The sequence below is a fragment of the Esox lucius genome, chromosome 21 (assembly GCF_011004845.1).
Source record: "Esox lucius isolate fEsoLuc1 chromosome 21, fEsoLuc1.pri, whole genome shotgun sequence".
Taxonomy (NCBI): Eukaryota; Metazoa; Chordata; class Actinopteri; order Esociformes; family Esocidae; genus Esox; species Esox lucius.
The window spans coordinates 31,714,969-31,738,552 of NC_047589.1; the positions used below are offsets into that span (position 1 = coordinate 31,714,969).

Genomic DNA, 23,584 nt, shown 5'->3' on the forward strand with positions numbered 1-23,584 from the left:
TAAAAAACCCTTACGTGATTCAATATTTTTCCATATCCAGGCTTTTCATTATATTTGGCATACTAGTAAAAAAATCAACAAAGGTATAGTGCTTCATTTGCTTTAAATAAATAATGTCTTTAAAGAGATTGAAAAAAAGAGACATGTACTACTGGTAATCATAGCCCAGTATTTGGCAGTTTGTAATGTACTACTGGTAATCATAGCCCAGTATTTGGCAGTTTGTAATGTACTACTGGTAATCATAGCCCAGTATTTGGCAGTTTGTAATGTACTACTGGTTATCATAGCCCAGTATTTGGCAGTTTGTAATGTACTACTGGTTATCATAGCCCAGTATTTGGCAGTTTGGAATGTGCTACTGGTAGTCATAGCCCAGTATTTGGCAGTTGTAATGTACTACTGGTAATCATAGCCCAGTATTTGGCAGTTTGTAATGTACTACTGGTAATCATAACCCAGTATTTGCCAGTTTGTAATGTACTACTGGTAATCATAACCCAGTATTTGCCAGTTTGTAATGTACTACTGGTAATCATAGCCCAGTATTTGCCAGTTTGTAATGTGCTAGTGGCACATTTTGGTGCCAGTTCTACATTGTTCAGTTAAAGAAATTAGCCAATCAACGCTAATAATACCAATGGATTGATCTGCCCATTTAGAACAACCCCGCCTTCTTCAACAGGTCATTCTGCCTCCACTTGGGTAACCTTTGGAAACTAGACCGAGAACACCCCAAAAGGTTCTCCATATCCTCATCAGAAAGACATTCCTGAGAACAAAGAGAGAGAGAAAGGGATAGAAAAAGCAAATTCAGAGGGAGTGGAGCGAGAGGGGAAGATGGAGCAGAAGGGGAGGGAGAAAGACAAAAAGAGAGAGAGACAGGGAGAAAGGTGAGAGAGGGAAAAGAGGAGAGAAATGGGCAGAATGAAAGGAGGGATAGAAGGAGAGGTTATGATGTGTTTTGCTGCCCCCTGCTGATGGTAAACAACCATTACTCTAATACCATGCTAAACCACCACCAGTACTCTAATACCATGCTAAATCACCACCAGTACTCTAATACCATGCTAAACCACCACCAGTACTCTAATACCATGCTAAACCACTACCAGTACTCTAATACCATGCTAAACCACCACCAGTACTCTAATACCATGCTAAACCACCACCAGTACTCTAATACCATGCTAAACCACCACCAGTACTCTAATACCATGCTAAACCACCACCAGTACTCTAATACCATGCTAAACCACCACCAGTACTCTAATACCATGCTAAACCACCACCAGTACTCTAATACCATGCTAAACCACCACCAGTACTCTAATACCATGCTAAACCACCACCAGTACTCTAATACCATGCTAAACCACCACCAGTACTCTAATACCATGCTAAACCACCACCAGTACTCTAATACCATGCTAAACCACCACCAGTACTCTAATACCATGCTAAACCACCACTATTACTCTATTACCCTGCTAAACCACCACCAGTACTCTAATACCATGCTAAACCACCACCAGTACTCTAATAGCACCCTAAACCACAGCTATTACTATACACCACCACTATTACTCTACACCACCACCATTACTCTACACCCACCCAGTATACCATTACTCTACATCCACCCATTACACCATTACTCTACACCCACCTATTACTCCACACCCACCCATTACTCTACACCCACCCATTACACCATTACTCTACACCCACCCATTATACCATTACTCTACACCCTCCCATTACTCTACACCCACCCATTACACCATTACTCTACATCCACCCATTATATCATTACTCTACACCCACGCATTATACAATTACTCTACACCCACCCATTATACCATTACTCTACACCCACCCATTACTCTACACCCACCCATTACACCATTACTCTACATCCACCCATTATACCATTACTCTACACCCACGCATTATACAATTACTCTACACCCACCCATTATACCATTACTCTACACCCACCCATTACTCTACACCCACCCATTACACCATTACTCTACATCCACCCATTATACCATTACTCTACACCCACCCATTATACCATTACTCTACACCCACCCATTACTCTACACCCACCAATTATACCATTACTCTACATCCACCCATTACACCATTACTCTACACCCACCCATTATACCATTACTCTACACCCACCCATTATACCATTACTCTACACCCACCCATTACTCTACACCCACCAATTATACCATTACTCTACATCCACCCATTACACCATTACTCTACACCCACCCATTACACCATTACTCTACACCCACCCATTACTCTACACCCACCCATTACACCATTACTCTACACCCACCCATTACTCTACGACCACCCATTACACCACTACTCTACGCCCACCCATTACACCATTACTCTACACCCACCCATTATACCATTACTCTACACCCACCCATTATACCATTACTCTACACCCACCCAATATATCATTACTCTACACCCACCCATTACTTTACACCCACCCATTACACCACTACTCTACACCACAGTGTGAGCGGTTAAAAGTGCTTCCTCACCTTGCTGCGGTTAGGGGCCACATCCTGAGGCAGATCACTATGGATCTGAAGGGCTTGGGTTGTACTGGCGCTGGGGGAGTGAGAGGACAGGGTGGTGGAGAGAGGGGTACTGAAGGTGTTAGACAGATTGTTCTGGGCTAAAGGTGTGGTTTGGCTGGCAGGGGTGGGGGAGCCTCCTCCAGCAACAAGATGGACCTTGTAGGACAATGGCGAGCTGATCTGGGCAGAGCTGACCTGGGCAGTCTTTCCAGGACCATTGTAGCCTCCAGCCCCGCTCTCTCCTGCAGAACCCTTAGTCATGTCTGTGCTGTTCAGATTCTACAGACATGGAGCCGCAGGAATCAGACATACTGATATGCAGTATAATATTTTTTTCTGTTAAAATTATTTCCTATTTGATGCATGAAAAGGCATGTATTGATTATCACAATGACATAAAAAAAATTTTTTTGCATACCTTAAAGTTAGTAAACACTGGGGTTGGTAAATCACTTACTACAGTTATCTGAGAAGTTGAAGAAACATCGCCAAGCTTTTTTTTGATTTCCTCATAGGAGATGTCTCCCTGTTGGGAAAACGAGATCCGCTAGTGTGTCAACACAAGTTCAGTCCATGACCCAAAGCCTATCTAAAGTCAGCCTATAACTGAATATATGTGCACATACAGACTGACCTACTCATCATTTTTCCCTTTCAGTAAATTACATTCCATTTACATTGGTGATGTTTCAAATGACATCCAGGCACATTAAACGAGTACATCCATTCACGAAACTTCTCCAGTCACTGGCTGGTACGATATGCCCTCTAGTGGGGTTGGCTGGTACGATATGCCCTCTAGTGGTGTTGGCTGGTAAGATATGCCCTCTAGTGGGGTTGGCTGGTACAATATGCCCTCTAGTGGGGTTGGCTGGTACGATATGCCCTCTAGTGGGGTTGGCTGGTACGATATGCCCTCTAGTGGGGTTGGCTGGTACGATATGCCCTCTAGTGGGGTTGGCTGGTACAATATGTCCTATAGTGGGGTTGGCTGGTACGATATGCCCTCTAGTGGTGTTGGCTGGTACGATATGCCCTCTAGTGGGGTTGGCTGGTACAATATGTCCTATAGTGGGGTTGGCTGGTACAATATGCCCTCTAGTTGTGTTGGCTGGTACGATATGTCCTATAGTGGGGTTGGCTGGTACAATATGCCCTCTAGTGGTGTTGGCTGGTACGATATGCCCTCTAGTTGTGTTGGCTGGTACGATATGCCCTCTAGTGGTGTTGGCTGGTACGATATGCCCTCTAGTGGTGTTGGCTGGTACGATATGCCCTCTAGTGGTGTTGGCTGGTACGATATGCCCTCTAGTGGTGTTGGCTGGTACAATATGTCCTATAGTGGTTTTGTATAATATATTTACATAATATACTATAATCCTTCTACTCACGCTGCACTTGTGAGGGTCCCATGCGTTGAACCATCCAGTGAAGGTGGGTGGTTCGTAGCCCTGTTTGACAGAGATAATGGGGGTATCTGGGCTGCGCCCTGCTGGGTGGGTCCTCAGGTACTCCAGAGCGCTGTTACACGCCTCCTTGGTCTCATATTCGTTGGCTGACTTGCCAATCCATAGGAAGATCTAAGCGGATTGGACAGAGTTAGGGTCATTCAGTGGTACTGCTGGCCTCTGGGACTGCTGTAATCATAGGAATGGGACCCTTGCCTCCCCTCTGAACAAAGCTAGAATCAGGTTACCAGAGGTTTCACTGAGCACAAATCACATTCACCATTTAACTACGATAACCCCTAACATCCTCATAGGTAACCACGCCCCCCCGACACCTCACCTCCTCCCAAGTGTCCAGCAGCATGACATCATCCTGGTCCAGGTCCTCCTGAGCAAAGTCCTCCACCTCTGTCATCATGAACCGGCCGGTCTGATTGGAGCATTCAAACAACCTGGGGTTGTGTGGAGGCTTCTCATTCTGGAGTCTGACAGTCACATGACAGGATGTGTCATCAGTGTGTGTGTGTGTGTACCCTGTCCTCAGTATGTGTGTACCGTGTCACCAGTGATCAGTGTGTGTATCCTGTGATCAGTGTGTATCCTGTGATCAGTGTGTATCCTGTGATCAGTGTGTATCCTGTGATCAGTGTGTGTATCCTGTAATCAGTATGCGTATCCTGTGATCAGTGTGCATATCCTGTGATCAGTGTGTATCCTGTGATCAGTGTGTGTATCATGTGATCAATATGTGTGTATCCTGTGATCAGTGTGTGTATCCTGTGATCAGTGTGTGTATCCTGTGATCAGTATGTGTGTATCCTGTGATCAGTGTGTGTATCCTGTGATCAGTATGTGTGTATCCTGTGATCAGTGTGTGTATCCTGTAATCAGTGTGTGTATCCTGTGATCAGTGTGTGTATCTTGTGATCAGTATGCGTATCCTGTGATCAGTGTGCATATCCTGTGATCAGTGTGTGTATCATGTGATCAGTATGTGTGTATCCTGTGATCAGTGTGTGTATCCTGTAATCAGTGTGTGTATCCTGTGATCAGTGTGTGTATCTTGTGATCAGTATGCGTATCCTGTGATCAGTGTGTGTATCCTGTAATCAGTGTGTGTATCCTGTGATCAGTGTGTGTATTCTGTAATCAGTGTGTGTATCCTGTGATCAGTGTGTGTATCTTGTGATCAGTATGCGTATCCTGTGATCAGTGTGTGTATCCTGTAATCAGTGTGTGTATCCTGTGATCAGTGTGTGTATATTGTGATCAGTATGCGTATCCTGTGATCAGTGTGCATATCCTGTGATCAGTGTGTGTGTATCCTGTGATCAGTGTGTGTATCATGTGATCAGTATGTGTGTATCCTGTGATCAGTGTGTGTATCCTGTGATCAGTGTGTGTATCCTGTGATCAGTGTGTGTGTATCCTGTGATCAGTGTGTGTATCTTGTGATCAGTGTGTGTATCCTGTGATCAGTGTGTGTGTATCCTGTGATCAGTGTGTGTGTATCCTGTGATCAGTGTGTGTGTATCCTGTGATCAGTGTGTGTGTATCCTGTGATCAGTGTGTGTGTATCTTGTGATCAGTGTGTGTGTACCTCTTGTCAGAGCAGTAGGGGGCCTTGCCTCCCAGGGCCACCCAGAACTCTGCTGGCTCCTGGCCCTCCATCACCACCTGTTTTTCCTGCCTGGACACAACGTCTGACACCACTCTCCCCATCTCCCGCTCATCGCCGCTACAACCCTGAGACACAACACTCCACATATCACTCTCAGGCTCATGTTTTGGGGGGCCTCTGCGTTGTCTATCTTGGTACAGAACCTCTAAAATCCTTTCCAGCAAATATTTTAGAGAAACCTCAAGTTGTACAATAGCTCTGATACTCAGTCACACATCGTACCTTTCCATACCACATGTAAAAAAACATGTCGGTTTTAAGAAGGAAGACATCATTGGTGTTGAGGGACGAGGAGCGGGCTGGAACCTCTGTAGCTTTAGTGTTAAACTCATTAGTCCCTCGAACCTGGAACAGCCGGACTGCTGGTTCTGGACTGGTCACCCCAGATCTGCTTGTACCTCCCTGTACACACACACACACACATCCCCACACGCAGAAACCAACACACAAAAACACATACACACAGTCATGAAAATAACTTGGATAACAAACCAGCCCACTAGCCTTGTTGTCCCAAGCAAAAGCTAACTAACATGATTATAGCAACTTCCCATCCTCATACCGCTACATTAGTAACATGGTTATAGCAACTTCCCATCCTCAAACCTCTACATTACTAACATGGTTATAGCAACTTCCCATCCTCAAACCTCTACATTACTAACATGATTATAGCAACTTCCCATCCTTATACCTCTACATTACTAACATGGTTATAGCAACTTCCCATCCTCATACCTCTACATTAGTAACATGGTTATAGCAACTTCCCATCCTCATACCTCTACATTACTCACATGGTTATAGCAACTTCCCATCCTCATACCTCTACATTACTAACATGGTTATAGCAACTTCCCATCCTCCTACCTCTACATTACTGACATGATTCTAGCAACTTCCCATCCTCATACCTCTACATTACTAACATGGTTATAGCAACTTCCCATCCTCCTACCTCTACATTACTAACATGGTTATAGCAACTTCCCATCCTCAAACCTCTACATTACTAACATGGTAATAGCAACTTCCCATCCTCCTACCTCTACATTACTAACATGGTTATAGCCACTTCCCATCCTCATACCTCTACATTACTAACATGGTTATAGCAACTTCCCATCCTCCTACCTCTACATTACTTACATGATTATAGCAACTTCCCATCCTCATACCTCTACATTACTAACATGGTTATAGCAACTTCCCATCCTCCTACCTCTACATTACTAACATGGTTATAGCAACTTCCCATCCTCATACCTCTACATTACTAACATGGTTATAGCAACTTCCCATCCTCATACCTCTACATTACTAACATGGTTATAGCAACTTCCCATCCTCATACCTCTACATTACTAACATGGTTATAGCAACTTCCCATCCTCCTACCTCTACATTACTAACATGGTTATAGCAACTTCCCATCCTCAAACCTCTACATTAGTAACATGGTTATAGCAACTTCCCATCCTCCTACCTCTACATTACTAACATGGTTATAGCAACTTCCCATCCTCAAACCTCCACATTACTAACATGATTATAGCAACTTCCCATCCTCATACCTCTACATTACTAACATGGTAATAGCAACTTCCCATCCTCCTACCTCTACATTACTAACATGGTTATAGCCACTTCCCATCCTCATACCTCTACATTACTAACATGGTTATAGCAACTTCCCATCCTCCTACCTCTACATTACTTACATGATTATAGCAACTTCCCATCCTCATACCTCTACATTACTAACATGGTTATAGCAACTTCCCATCCTCCTACCTCTACATTACTAACATGGTTATAGCCACTTCCCATCCTCATACCTCTACATTACTAACATGGTTATAGCAACTTCCCATCCTCATACCTCTACATTACTAACATGGTTATAGCAACTTCCCATCCTCATACCTCTACATTACTAACATGGTTATAGCAACTTCCCATCCTCCTACCTCTACATTACTAACATGGTTATAGCAACTTCCCATCCTCATACCTCCACATTACTTACATGATTATAGCAACTTCCCATCCTCATACCTCTACATTACTAACATGGTTATAGCAACTTCCCATCCTCATACCTCTACATTACTAACATGGTTATAGCAACTTCCCATCCTCCTACCTCTACATTACTAACATGGTTATAGCAACTTCCCATCCTCATACCTCCACATTACTTACATGATTATAGCAACTTCCCATCCTCCTACCTCTACATTACTAACATGGTTATAGCAACTTCCCATCCTACTACCTCTACATTACTAACATGGTTATAGCAACTTCCCATCCTCATACCTCCACATTACTTACATGATTATAGCAACTTCCCATCCTCATACCTCTACATTACTAACATGGTTATAGCAACTTCCCATCCTCATACCTCTACATTACTAACATGGTTATAGCAACTTCCCATCCTCAAACCTCTACATTAGTAACATGGTTATAGCAACTTCCCATCCTCATACCTCTACATTACTAACATGGATCAGGTCTGAACATGACCAGTAACAGATTAGGAGTAGGCTGTTGAAAAAATGAAATGATACAATGATGTGGTGCTGTTTAGCTGAAGATGATCCGAGATAGCCAGACAGAAAAAAAAGATGGTGGAACTATTTTCTTCCTAACAAAAAGAAACTATCAAAACAACAGGATCTTATAGTTTCCATTAAATAACTAGTTTAGTGTCATATCATCTCAATACTCCTGATTTGTAAGACCATTTTCGTTGTTGTTTGGACTTGATCCAAACAAGAAATGTACAGGTACAAGGCATAGTATAGTAAGTTGCTATAACAACAATAGTTAGCTTTTGCTTAGGACAATGCGTTGTTTCCAGTATAGTTTAATAATCAGTGTATTGTTTGACATGTCAAATACTGTTAATTGTTAAAAGTTTTATTTAACATGTACATTTACACTTGCAAAGACTATGCAGATTTAGATAATGGAAAACGATCAACACAATATTGTTGATATCATGTGGAAACCTGCCGTACCTAGATTTAAAACTGGCAGAACATAACATGGTTGGAAACATGATGCTGCTTTCACAGTCTGACATGTTGGAAACATGATGCTGCTTTCACAGTCTGACATGTTGGAAACATGATGCTGCTTTCACAGTCTGACATGTTGGAAACATGATGCTGCTTTCACAGTCTGACATGTTGGAAGCATGCCAGGTGGGCTCTCGTCGCCACTGGAATGCCCTCCCTCCGATGCCTCTCGGGGGCGGAGTCATTGGCTTGTTGTTGTCTCTCTGTTGCGCACTTGTACAATTGGGTTGTACTCTGCTGGCAATACTCAGTCCTCATTCAGGGTGGTTGCGGTTGGTGGGTGTCCCTTTGGTTGATGCCTAGCAATGTGGGTGGATTGATTTCCTGCCTGTTGGGCCCTGTCTGGGGCCTCTCCCTGATAGGGTCACAGTGTCGCTGGACCCCCCCGTCTCAGTCCCAAGGTCTTACGCTGCTATACAATTGTGCTGGGGGATTGGGTCAGTTCTCCTTCCCCACTAAGTTCTCCTTCTCCACTATAAATTGTTGTTGATTTGAGGAATGCGTTTTCTGAATTTTCCCTGTCACCTCCAGTTTTAAACTTTAAGAGGACATGAGGTTCTGGTCCACACCTGCGGAGTACCTGGTTTGGGGGGCCCGTTGCTGTCTCTGTCCTTGTCCATCTGGTCATACTTCTGACCTAGTCTACATTTAAATAGACTCTGGATTTAGCCAAAATGCATTTATTATTTATTCCAATTGGACTCTTAATATTTCACCCGGCACAGCCAGTAGAGGACTGGTCACTCCTCTGAGCCTGGGTCCTCTCTAGGTTTCTTCCTAAAATTTGGCCTTCTTAGGGAGTTTTTCCTAGCCACTGAAATTAAACACTACTGTTGTTTGCTCCTTGGGGTTTAAGGCCGGGTGTCTCTGTAAAAGCACTTTGTGACAACTGCTGTTGTAAAAAGGGCTTTATAAATACATTTGATTGATTGATTGATCGGCACAATGTTTCACCATCAGTGTTTTGAGGTCCTTTAAGGAACGTTTGAGTGGAAAAGCCACTCCAGATTGACACATCTACAAGTGTGCTTCCCAACCCTTAACAATGGTGTACTGCAAACACCTGGTACCAAGCAACATCTGCTAATGTCCCTCCATGAAACAAGAAGATCAGCAGGTATAGGGCCATGTGACCAGATTAAGACTCTTACCTCGAAGATGATGAGTTTCCCTTTGAAGATGGCCAGAAAGTGACGCGGCTCTTTTCCCATAACCACCCTGACCTGCACCGCCTCTCCGTTATATTTGTTGTCCACGGCAACTGCCTGGTAGGCACATGCTGCGATCTCATCCTGGGTGGCATGACAACCCTGACAACAAACAGATGTTAGCCACACCCAGATATTCTAGGTCAGTATTAGAGGTGTATCAGGACTACTGTAGGTCAGTATTAGAGATCTATTAGGTCTAGGTGAGTATTATAGATCTATCAGGACCAGGTCAGTATTAGAGGTGTATCAGGACTAGGTCAGTATTAGAGGTGTATCAGGACTAGGTCAGTATTAGAGGTGTATCAGGACTAGGTCAGTATTAGAGGTGTATCAGGACTAGGTCAGTATTAGAGTTGTTTCAGGACTAGATCAGTATTAGAGGTGTATCAGGACTACTGTAGGTCAGTATTAGAGGTGTATCAGGACTAGGTCAGTATTAGAGGTGTATCAGGACTAGGTCAGTATTAGAGGTGTATCAGGACTAGGTCAGTATTAGAGGTGTATCAGGACTAGGTCAGTATTAGAGGTGTATCAGGACTAGGTCAGTATTAGAGGTGTATCAGGACTAGGTCAGTATTAGAGGTGTATCAGGACTAGTTTAGTATTAGAGGTTTATCAGGACTAGGTCAGTATTAGAGGTGTATCAGGACTACTGTAGGTCAGTATTAGAGGTGTATCAGGACTAGGTCAGTATTAGAGGTGTATCAGGACTAGGTCAGTATTAGAGGTGTATCAGGACTAGGTCAGTATTAGAGGTGTATCAGGACTACTGTAGGTCAGTATTAGAGGTGTATCAGGACTAGGTCCGTATTTCAGGTATAACAGGAATAGGTCAGTATTAGAGGTGTATCAGGACTAGGTCAGTATTAGAGGTGTATCAGGACTAGGTCAGTATTAGAGGTGTATCAGGACTAGGTCAGTATTAGAGGTGTATCAGGACTAGTTTAGTATTAGCGGTATATCAGGATTAAGTCGGCTTTAGAGGTGTATCAGGATTGGTCTGTATTGGCAGTATATAGTGGTTATAACAGATAATGGCAATAATTTTACGATATTTTTAGACATCAGAGTCCTGGTTTCATATTAACTTATTCCTAAAGAGGTCCCTAATGGGAATGGAAACCACAACTCTACAAATAGTATTGGTACTTGTTTTTCACCTGCCACATGTAGAGAATGTACTGCTGCTTTTTGGCTCGCATGTAGGTGTAGAGGACCAGGTAACAGTCTCCTGCGTAGAACAGGCCATAGGAGCTGGGATGGAGCTCTCTCAGCTCTAGCTTCTCTATACGCCAGATCTGGACAACAGGACTGTGGGTCAATGACTGTCATTTACACAACAGATGTTACAGATATGTGTGTGACGGTGTGTTTGTGTGTCTTACCTGCACCTGTCCAGAGGCGTCGTCAACCATACGCTGCTGTGCTGCTTGTTCAGGGTGGGCATGAAGCTCCATCACATCAAACTTCACCTGCTCTACCTTAGCTAGGAACAAAATGTATATTTATGCATCAAACATCACCTGCTCTAACTTAGCTAGGAACAAAATGTATATTTATGCATCAAACATCACCTGCTCTACCTTAGCTAGGAACAAAATGTATATTTATGCATCAAACATCACCTGCTTTATCTTAAGGAGACAATATACATATAAACCACATAGCAGACCTTTTTAAATGTCAAAACTTCAACCGGACCAGAGCTGATAACTATTTTGTACCAGCCTGAAAATAGTGTAGGTAGTTTCCCTAGTTAAAGATTTAAGTTGATGTCGTTTGGTTATCTTATGTAGTTGTAGTCACCAATGCTGCCAGTGGAATAGACATTCCCTAGGCCTTGTGTCTGGCCCTTCTCCCTCCAAGACTTGAAGAGGTGTTTGAACATGGCCGACTCTCCCCCCTCTGCCATCACCTCCACGTTAGTGCTGCTGGGGTAGTTCTTAGCCTTTATGAAGCCCTGGGGAAGTGAGATTTACACTTCATTAGATATAGATACTTTCAAGCACCAAGAAACACTGAAAACACAGATTGCATATTTACATTGCTCAAAAACCTCCCACTAGCCAAAATAATATTTAGTCAGTTATCATTTTATCAACTGCCACTGAAAAATGTGTATTTAACAAATATATTCACCATTATTTATGTTAATGGAATGAACACTGATGTGGCTTTAGGAAGGCTGGTTACTGGTGAAGATGTGCTGTGGAGGTTTTGGTGGCTTTATCTCGCATGTCTAAATAAGGACGTTATCTTTGGGTGTTTTACTTGTTAAGACAACACTTTTGCTGCACTTTTGACCACCGCTTAATTATTATTTTTTCTCAAGTCTGCTGTCACCTATCAAAATGTAATGATTAACAATTTTGAAAGTGGTGTAATGGCGTCATGCACGTAATATATGCACAGGCCATTGTTGCCAGATTCAGGGATTTTGAGATTATTTAGCCCCCTTTTCAAAATGGAAGGGGGAGGAAGATCTGTTATGTAGCCTACTTCACAGGCTTCCTTTACCTGGCAGGCGAAACACAGGGGCTCTCAATGAGCTGAGTTTTCTCACCCTCAAAGATTTGTCTAGTAGTACTCAGTAGCTATCTAGTGAATAACCTGAATATGTGAATTAGTCTTTGGGAAATCTTGGGCATTTAGGGTAATGTTGAGTACTATAGAATTCCATGTACCATATAACTTAGTTTTGGACAGGTATTGTGACAGTAATGTTATAGTTCTGTAGTATATAACTTAGTTTTGGACTGGTATTGTAACAGTAATGTTATAGTTCTGTAGAATATAACTTAGTTTTAGACTGGTATTGTAACAGTAATGTTATAGTTCTGTACCGTGTAACTTAGTTTTGGACTGGTATTGTAACAGTAATGTTATAGTTCTGTAGTATATAACTTAGTTTTGGACTGGTATTGTAACAGTAATGTTATAGTTCTGTAGTATATAACTTAGTTTTGGACTGGTATTGTAACAGTAATGTTATAGTTCTGTAGTATATAACTTAGTTTTGGACTGGTATTGTAACAGTAATGTTATAGTTCTGTACCGTGTAACTTAGTTTTGGACTGGTATTGTAACAGTAATGTTATAGTTCTGTACCGTGTAACTTAGTCCAAGACTGTTTTAAGTAGCATTATTGTTATACTGCCAGTCCATCCACTGTGACTTACCACAGCCCTGCTCAGTGCCGAGCGCCGCTCCTCCTTAGATGCATGCATCCCCTTCCATACGAACACGCTGGAACCACCCTGGTCTACTATATAGCAGTCCTACCAGGCAGGGACAATGGAATAGGCCATTCTAAAGACTAACACAATGTGCTAAATGCAGACATAATGCACAAAAGACTGTCAAACGGTGTCATTTTCATAGGTGTTTTGTTTTGCTGAAATTACTTGTGATTGGTTGTATTAGTAATGTAGTCATGGTAATGTAGTCATAGTAATGTATTGTTTATACCGAAGAGTCCAGAAGGTCCTGCGTCAGGGGTTGGGTGGCTATCTCCTGAACCACAAGTTGACCACTTCTGTCGGACACACTGGAGAGACAGACAGACACACATAAAGGCACACAGACAGACACACATAAAGGCACACAGACACACATAAAGGCACACAGACACACATTAAGGCACACAGACACACATTAAGGCACACAGACAGACACACATAAAGGCACACAGACACACACACAAAGGCACACAGAAAGACACACATTAAGGCACACAGACAGACACACATAAAGGCACACAGACACACACACAAAGGCACACAGACAGACACACATAAAGGCACACAGACAGACACACATAAAGGCACACAGACAGACACACATTAAGGCACACAGACAGACACACATTAAGGCACACAGACAGACACACATAAAGGTAGACAGACAGACACACATTAAGGCACACAGACAGACACACATAAAGGCACACAGACAGACACACATTAAGGCACACAGACAGACACACATTAAGGCACACAGACAGACACACATTAAGGTAGACAGACAGACACACATTAAGGCACACAGACAGACACACATTAAGGTAGACAGACACACATTAAGGTAGACAGACACACATTAAGGCACACAGACAGACACACATAAAGGCACACAGACAGACACACATAAAGGCACACAGACAGACACACATTAAGGTAGACAGACACACATTAAGGCACACAGACAGACACACATAAAGGCACACAGACAGACACACATAAAGGCACACAGACAGACACACATTAAGGCACACAGACAGACACACATAAAGGTAGACAGACAGACACACATTAAGGTAGACAGACACACATAAAGGCACACAGACAGACACACATTAAGGTAGACAGACACACATTAAGGCACACAGACAGACACACATTAAGGCACACAGACAGACACACATAAAGGCACACAGACAGACACACATTAAGGTAGACAGACACACATTAAGGCACACAGACAGACACACATAAAGGCACACAGACAGACACACATTAAGGCACACAGACAGACACACATAAAGGGCACACAGACAGACACACATTAAGGTAGACAGACACACATAAAGGCACACAGACAGACACACATTAAGGCACACAGACAGACACACAGAAAGGTAGACAGACACACAGAAAGGTAGACAGACAGACAGAAAGGCCGGCAGTGGTACATTTAAAGGTTTTTCAGGTCAGTATCCAGTGACAATGACCTACTGTGTTATACCCAGACGATGGATGTTTTTAATGGCAGGGATGCTGAAACAGTAATCCAACCAGGCTACTGGACAATACCAGAGTATGAGTTCCTCAACAAATATCTCGAACATCTAGAGGTAGTCTGCATACTAAAAGACCCTTAAGACCTCAAGGGGTATTCTACATACTATAGGACACTGAACATCTAGAGGTAGTCTGCATACTATAGGACCCTGAACATCTACAGTTGGTCTATATACTACAGGACCCTTAAATCCTCAAGAGGTAATCTACATACTATAGGACCCTGAACATCTAGAGGTAGTCTACATACTATAGGACTCTTAACACCTGAAGGGGTAGACTACACACTATATGACTCTTAACACCTAAACAGGTCTACATACTATAGGACCCTGAACATCTAGAGGTAGTCTACATACTATAGGACCCTGAACATCTAGAGGTAGTCTACACCCTATAGGACCCGGAACATCTAGAGGTAGTCTACATACTATAAGACCCTGAACATCTAGAGGTAGTCTACATACCATAAGACCCTGAACATCTAGAGGTAGTCTACATACCATAAGACCCTGAACATCTAGAGTTGGTCTATATACTACAGGACCCTTAAATCCTCTAGAGGTAGTCTACATACTGTAGGACCCTGAACATCTAGAGATTGTCTACATACTATAAGACCCTTAACTCCTTGAGGGGTATTGTACATACTGTAGGACCCTGAACATCTAGAAGTAGTCTACACACTATAAGACCCGGAACATCTAGAGGTAGTGTACATACTATAAGACCCTGAACATCTAGAGGTAGTCTACATACTATAAGACCCTGAACATCTAGAGGTAGTCTACATACCATAAGACCCTGAACATCTAGAGTTGGTCTATATACTACAGGACCCTTAAATCCTCAAGAGGTAATCTACATACTATAGGACCCTTAACACCTCAAGAGGTAATCTACATACTATAGGACCCTTAACACCTGAAGGGGTAGACTACACACTATAGGACTCTTAACACATAAACAGGTAGTCTACATACTATAAGACTCTTAACACAAAAAGGAATTGTCTACATACTACGGGACTCTTAACACCTGAAGGGGTAGACTACATACTATAGGACCCTTAACACCTGAAGGGGTAGACTACATACTATAGGACCCTTAACACCTGAAGGGGTAGACTACATACTTGTAGAGCCGGACATTGGCTGTCTGCTGACAATAATCAGGAGTGTCATCAGGCAATGCCTCCTTCAGGGGGCCTGACCTCTGACCCAGAATGGCCCTCATGATTTTCATGAGTTCTGGAGAGTCTTCTTCTGCATTCCCCTCCACCACCCCGATCTGAGCCCGCCCGCCTCGCTCCCTGTCGCGGATGTCGTGGGCTAGGAGCAAAGCCTGGCATGGGAGGACAGGGGAAAATATTATTTAAAACAACAACTAAACCGAATAGTTCCTGTGTCAAAGATACTTTCAAACCTCTCAGTTACCTCTCCTAATACTATTATCCCAGCCTTGGAGATATACACTACCAATGAACATCCACTTTACACTGACCTCTGACCCTAACATTATACATCTTTTAGATATTGTCAGGGGTCAGTAGTTAGGTGATGTCATGGGTCAGAGGTCAGGGTTACGATGAGACATCAGGGGTCAGTGGTTAGGTGAGATGTTATGGTTTAAGGTTAGGGTTTACATACCTTGAGTTTTTCGCTCCGGTTGCTCTGAGGGCCGTTCCACTGAACAATGACCTTCCCCATGTCCAGCAGGAAGATGTCCCCTTTGTTGAAGCTGTTCCAAGATACCTCCACCTAAAAAACACCACTCAGTGAGAACACTACCTCCACCTACAAAAAACCACAGACACTGAGAACACAACCTCAACCTGAAAACACTACCTCCACCTGAGAACACTACCTCCACCTAAGAACACCACCACCACCTGAGAACACCACCCCACCTGAGAACACTACCTCCACCTGAGAACACCACCCCCACCTGAGAACACTACCTCCACCGGAGAACACTACCTCCACCTGAGAACACCACCCCCACCTGAGAAAACTACCCCCACCTGAGAACACCACCACCACCTGAGAACACCACCCCACCTGAGAACACTACCCCCACCTGAGAACACTACCTCCACCTGAGAACACCACCACCACCTGAGAACACCACCACCACCTGAGAACACCACCCCACCTGAGAACACTACCTCCACCTGAAAACAACACCTCCACCTGAAAACACCACCCCACCTGAGAACCCTACCTCCACCTGAAAACACTACCTCCAACTGAGAACACCACACACACTGAGAACACCACACACACTGAGAACACTACCCCCACCTGAGAACACTACCCCCACCTGAGAACACTACCCCCACCTGAAAACACTACCTCCACCTGAGAACACCACACATACTGAGAACACTAAGACTGAGTCAAGGGGGAGTGGTCTTCCCCTGATACACACCTCAGTGGCGGTGACATGCTTCCTGCCTTTAACTTGCAGCAGCCTGAGGATGTTGTAAATATTGGACTCAATGTGATGGAACCCTGACGCCACCCCTCCCTTCTTATAGCTGAGGAGAGAGAGGCAGGGATTATGGCAGGTAGAGACTGTTACAGTTCATAGGTCAAAATGAGCAGGTAGAGACTGTTACAGTTCATAGGTCAAAATGAGCAGGTAGAGACTGTTACAGTTCATAGGTCAAAATGAGCAGGTAGAGACTGTTACAGTTCATAGGTCAAAATGAGCAGGTAGAGACTGTTACAGTTCATAGGTCAAAATGAGCAGGTAGAGACTGTTACAGTTCATAGGTCAAAATGAGCAGGTAGAGACTGTTACAGTTCATAGGTCAAAACAGAAGAAGGAATGATTCTCTGCCCACTCTGGTTTCCCAGAATCTGTCAATATATATAATGAATGGAGAAGACAGATATACCGTTATACAGACAGAGAGAAAGACAGATAAACAGACAGACAGACGTACAGACAGATGAACAGACAGAGAGGAAGATATACAGACAGACAGAGAGGCTGTTATACAGACAGATACACAGACAGACAGATAGAGAGGAAGATATACAAGCAGATAGAGAGGCAGACCAACCAAAACAGTGGCATGTTGTGTTCATCCACTGTCATTTAATTAGTGAGTCATAGTCCATTAATCATGTCTGTCATTTAATTAGTGAGTCACAGTCAATTAATCATGTCTGTCATTTAATTAGTGAGTCATAGTCCATTAATCATGTCTGTCATTTAATTAGTGAGTCACAGTCAATTAATCATATCTGTCATTTAATTAGTGAGTCACAGACAAAATATCTCCTCTGACCTCCCTGTTCTCTGACTGTTATCACCTAAAACCTCCCTGTTCTCTGACTGTTATCTCCTCTGACCTCCCTGTTCTCTGACTGTTATCTCCTCTGACCTCCCTGGTCTCTGACTGTTATCAACTAAAACCTCCCTGGTCTCTGACTGTTATCAACTAAAACCTCCCTGTTCTCTTACTGTTATCTCCTCTGACCTCCCTGTTCTCTGACTGTTATCAACTAAAACCTCCCTGTTCTCTGACTGTTATCTCCTCTGACCTCCCTGGTCTCTGAATGTTATCAACTAAAACCTCCCTGTTCTCTGACTGTTATCTCCTCTGACCTCCCTGGTCTCTGACTGTTATCAACTAAAACCTCCCTGGTCTCTGACTGTTATCAACTAAAACCTCCCTGTTCTCTTACTGTTATCTCCTCTGACCTCCCTGTTCTCTGACTGTTATCAACTAAAACCTCCCTGTTCTCTGACTGTTATCTCCTCTGACCTCCCTGGTCTCTGACTGTTATCAACTAAATCCTCCCTGGTCTCTGACTGTTATCAACTAAAACCTCCCTGTTCTCTTACTGTTATCTCCTCTGACCTCCCTGTTCTCTGACTGTTATCAACTAAAACCTCCCTGTTCTCTGACTGTTATCTCCTCTGACCTCCCTGGTCTCTGACTGTTATCAACTAAAACCTCCCTGGTCTCTGACTGTTATCAACTAAAACCTCCCTGTTCTCTGACTGTTATCTCCTCTGACTGACTTCCGGTCAGGTCACTCACATCAGGTTGTTTTTGAAGTAGCTCCTGAACTTGGTGGACTCTGCTCCCTGGACCTCCCGGTGTTGGACAGGACTGCCCTTCAGATACTCATCCAGCTGGGTCACTAAGATGGCCGCCGCCCCCTGTTCGTCCTGACTGGAGAGGTTTCCGATCCAGTAATGGATGTCCATGGACGGCGCGGAGTCTTGACTCACCTGGACACAAAAACACACAGACATATATTGCATTGTTGGGAAACACAAACATACATGTATGTTTAACAAATCATTTGTAAAACTATTGTACCAGATAATAAATATACACACACATACCCCCCCCACACCTCTTTACCAACACACAAAGGATGTATGTAGACAAACAACGCAGACTTGGCCTGTATGGGCTAGTTATGACCTGTATGTTGAACATCAGCAGGGAAATCCCAAAGTGTTTACCACAGATGAAGAATGATGATGATACTCACATAGAGGACGATATAACAATCCCCCTCAAAAAAGTTTCCAAACGCCTGATCCGGAACAGGGACCATCTTCATATTCTGGAAATTAAACAGTAACACAATTAAAGAACCCCTCAGAACACTGTCAGAACACTGTCCATGTGGTTATATCTAGCATTGTATGGGAACCTGAGGGCTCAGTTCAATCAAACCTGCATTGCTATATTGGCACAGTAGCTCTTTTAACTACTGTAATATTATCTCCCTGTGTGGTCTTAGCTACTATCTATTTTTATTAAAGTATAAACCATTTAGGTGTCTTTATGGAGACCTAGGATGTGATGACAGCTGAACTTACGTTGATGGTCCACACCTGCAGACCTGACTTCTGGCTGACATGCTTGAACGGATCTGGAGTTTCTTCCATCATTCTTCACAACTAAAGGAGATAATTATACAGCCCTGGTTTCACAAAACACCGTCAATCAGATGCAATGGCAACAAACAAGTTCCTCAAACTGAAATGCACGCACGCACGCGCGCACACACACACACACACAGATTAAACACATCCAGGAATATATAATATTGTAACTACAGCCCAAGACAGCTGGAAACAGGAAACGTGAATTCTGAGGGAAAACTCCAGATCAAGGTTTTAGACTACTGCCTAAATCTTTCCCCTAAACTGCACCAGAAAAAAGTTACCATTTTAGTATTAGTATACTATACTTCCTTCTGGTTATACTGCCTTATTTAGTGAAGAATTCTTATTTGAAGAATTACAGTAAAATTTTACATTCAGACACTTTCCCACAATGCAACATAATTTACAATATGTTTCAGTAAAACATTTGAATAATTATTTCATTTTTGATCATACATATAATCACTGTATGAATTTCCATCACAGTGAACAGGAACAGGACAAAATGTTGTGTAAGGTTGATTGACAGGTCCAGGGTGGCCTGACAGGGTGTGGTGGGGTGTGGTGGTCGGGCCTATTGTGACCTCAAACAAGATACGTCCCATTTGCCTGCCTGAGTAACTAACCAGCCCGACCCCTTATTAATTCCTGCTCAGTCATGGAAGCGTCAGCATCCCAAATGACACCTTATTCCCTAGATAGGGAACAACTCCTGACCGGGGACCATTGGGGTCCAGTTAACAGAGGCCCTGGTCATTTGTACCATGTAGGGAGTAGGTTGGCATTTTGGAAGCAGCCCTGGTCTCAGATTAAAGCCTGAGTCATTTAAAACAAACACAAATGCCTGAACTGTATTCATCTCAGTTCAAACAATAGGCTTAGAGAAAGCAGTGATTTCATTGGCTTCACTCCAGTGAATATGAAAGGCCAAACTAGGGGTGTTTTACCTGTCAGGACAGCAGGTACAGGTGGGGTCAGGGAATCATGTAAGCCTCTAGCATAGTGCCTTTCCATAAAATACACTGAAACCATGACTTACAGGGCTGTTAGCCATAGCTTTAATATCTGCCATCATCATCATCATTCAAATGGACATAAATGTCTAAATAAAATATGTAAAGAGACTATTGTTCTTAGATGTGACTATTGCACTGTGGTTTTTAAAGAGACTATTGTCCTGTGGTCTTTAAAAGAGACTATTGTCCTTTAGTCTTTAGAACAGGCAGATTAAAAATAGTTCTGTAGACTGCCTCAGAGAGCAACAATTCTTTTGGGAATGAAAGGCAGTAGTCAATATGACTGTCACAATTCCAATATACTGTAGCAGCACCAAGCATCCCTCCTTGATGGAAGCAGAAAAAATGTATATATGCTAGTTAGCATTATTTTGTATAGTGATTAAATCATACTGCATCAAGTTTCAGACGATGAACAAATCTCCTTTGACAAATACCTTATGAGAAAGACTAATAGCTGGCTTTCTACTTAACAAAAACTGGTAACTAACCACCTCCTCTACCAACACTACTAACCAACTACCTCCTCTACTAAGATTACTAACCAACAACCTCCTCCACCAAGATTAGTAAACAACCACCTCCTCTACCAAGATAAGTAACCAGCCACCTCCTATATCAAGATTACTAAAACCTCCTCCACCAAGATTAGTAGCCAACCACCTCCTCTACCAAGATTAGTAATCAACCACCTCTGTCAAGATTACTAACCAACTACCTCCTCCACCAAGATTAGTAACCAACCACCTCCTTTACCAGCACTTTTAAACAACCTCATCCTCTACCACAGTGTAATTCTTGGCTGGGGAATATGTGTGCATTAGTAACCACTTCCTGGTTAAGGTGATAAAATCGGAATGGCTTGGCAAAGTGTACAGCAGTAGACTCTTCACCTAGTCGGCACAGGGATTTGAATCAGCAACCCAACACTACGCTGACTTGCCCAACACTACGCTGACTTGCCCAACACTACATGACCCTTAACTGCCTCTGTTGATAGTGCAACAAGTGCCAGAAAGACTGGTTCCACATCAATGTTCAGACAATGGTCAAAGTACCACAGCCTTACTAAGTACATACAACAACACTATGTGCACGCAACCAGATCAAGCTGTGAACTCCAGTGGAACTGTAAAAGTCATACATGAAATGTCATACTAAATCGCCATTTTCTGTTATAATACATAATACATTGAATAAACTGTTTGTGTTTGGAAAGAGAAACATTAAATAATAAAACTAAATCTTACCTTCAGCAGCTGAACGATGCAGGAAGGTGGATGTGAAAGGCAGAACACGGCAGTCGTAGCTGTTTGTCACCACCGCACTGTCCACTCCCTTTCGGTCCCTCTGAGTGTGAGTGTGTGTATGTTTCCTTTGGGTGTGTGTGTGTGTGTTTCCTCTGGATGTGTGTCTAGTGACCGCTGTTAGATGGGAGTGTTTATGTCTGTTCTCCACTCATGTGTGTGAAAACCTCCACTCCTTCCTCCTTTATCTCTATTCCACTCTCTCCTTCCTCCTTTATCTCTCTTCCCCTTTTTTCCTCTCTCTATCTCTGCCTTTCTCTCCTCTCTCATCACCTCTGTCCTCTGTCTATTCCCTTCTGTCTCTCTCCCCATGTTTCATTCTTACTCTCAACAGGACTTAGAATCTACATGGCCTAGTCACCTTTCACTACAGTATCCCTCCCTCAGAAAGTTACGGGTCAAATACACGGCTGACAAAAATGCACATTTTGGATTTCACACACTTAATATTAGATTTTGTAGTAGATTTTTTGTTTCAAATTCTTTCTAATGTCTCCGTATCACAGAGTAAACACATTCTCCCAGCCTAACCTCTGTAGTCAGTCAGGTTTTTCTGTTTGGTGCTCACTTAGTTGCCATCTAATCAGGGATTCCTTAATGTTTTCAGTTAATCACAGTGGTCAAATAATTTGTCAGAATTTACTCTCTGTCTATTTAAAGACAAGTGGCATGGAAATGGCCTTTTTTGTGGAAATGGCCAATTTTTATTTTGCTGTGTCATCATTTGGTGATCATTGTCTTAAAATTGTCCTGAGGATTGTGTGGGTTGGATTAGTCAGGTAAGACTTAAAAACATCTGGTTTAGTGTGCTTCCCGTAGAATATCCCCTTAAGAACATAGGGATATGTGAATTCATGTTTTGGGGTTCATAGTTTAAAGATGGTTGTAAAATTAAATGGCAGATTTTGCAATTCGATTATTTAAGTGGCACTGGCTCAAATCAGCTTGACAGGTTGTTCAGATTTTTCTCTTCGCTTTGTGAACTATTCTATTAAAGAGCTTTGCATGCAGAATTGGATGTTTGTTCCTCATTTTCACGACCATAAACAGCAGTTTTCTAAAAAAAAATATATATATATAAAAAAATATGAATCTACTTGGACTGGAACCCTGGTTCTCAGGATGGGAGTCTAAAACCACGGGCTCTTGTGTCTATGGTTAGAGAGTCTCCTAAGGGGTTGGTGAGTGAGGTTTTTACTCAAACAGAAAGTATGTTGCATTATGTTGCAGGCAAAGTGCCGTGATGATCAGGTGATCCAGTGATCCAGTTACTGCTCCAGCTTGGTGGTCGACAGCAGGACAAGGTGAAAGATCCTTCACCTCAGTGGTTCGTAGGAAACCACATGCTGCAGAACCTTCAAAAGTTTTGCCATTTAATTCATCTAATATTCTGTTGGACGATTTCAGCACCCAGCTCTCCATCCACATCCTTGACAGAAAAACACTTTTGGATTGTTGCCAATCTTTACTGCATTTGTTTTTAGTGTTC

The 23,584-nt window shown here is 42.9% G+C and overlaps 1 protein-coding gene across 2 annotated transcripts; it reads right to left on the reverse strand.

Moving 5' to 3' along the window:
• Positions 1 to 9: 9 nt before the first annotated feature.
• Positions 10 to 22,157, reverse strand: vill (villin-like). 2 transcript variants are annotated; one of them, XM_013132364.4, is made up of 20 exons: positions 22,039 to 22,157; positions 19,704 to 19,784; positions 19,370 to 19,444; positions 18,907 to 19,100; positions 17,280 to 17,388; positions 16,499 to 16,609; positions 15,985 to 16,193; positions 13,519 to 13,597; positions 13,230 to 13,328; positions 11,857 to 12,010; positions 11,436 to 11,536; positions 11,211 to 11,348; positions 9,991 to 10,149; positions 5,970 to 6,149; positions 5,667 to 5,812; positions 4,407 to 4,551; positions 4,010 to 4,198; positions 3,076 to 3,144; positions 2,580 to 2,897; positions 10 to 772 (listed from the first exon to the last, which is right to left on the reverse strand). In XM_013132364.4, the coding sequence occupies exons 2-20, from the start codon at positions 19,773 to 19,775 to the stop codon at positions 659 to 661; spliced, it is 2,661 nt and encodes an 886-aa protein (XP_012987818.1). In that variant the 5' UTR covers positions 19,776 to 19,784; positions 22,039 to 22,157; the 3' UTR covers positions 10 to 658. The 2 variants fall into 2 exon arrangements, with proteins under 2 accessions (XP_012987818.1, XP_019897195.1); XM_020041636.3 differs by having other exon boundaries at positions 19,704 to 19,807.
• Between the last annotated feature and the right edge of the window lie 1,427 nt (positions 22,158 to 23,584).

Excerpts from the sequence above, each read along its gene's own strand:
- vill (XM_013132364.4), bottom strand. The coding sequence starts at position 19,775 with ATGATGGAAGAAACTCCAGATCCGTTCAAGCATGTCAGCCAGAAGTCA. Across the intron at positions 13,329-13,518 it reads AGGACCTTCTGGACTCTTCG|GACTGCTATATAGTAGACCA; the intron begins GTATAAACAATA and ends CCTGCCTGGTAG. Across the intron at positions 12,011-13,229 it reads CGGCACTGAGCAGGGCTGTG|GGCTTCATAAAGGCTAAGAA; the intron begins GTAAGTCACAGT and ends TCACTTCCCCAG.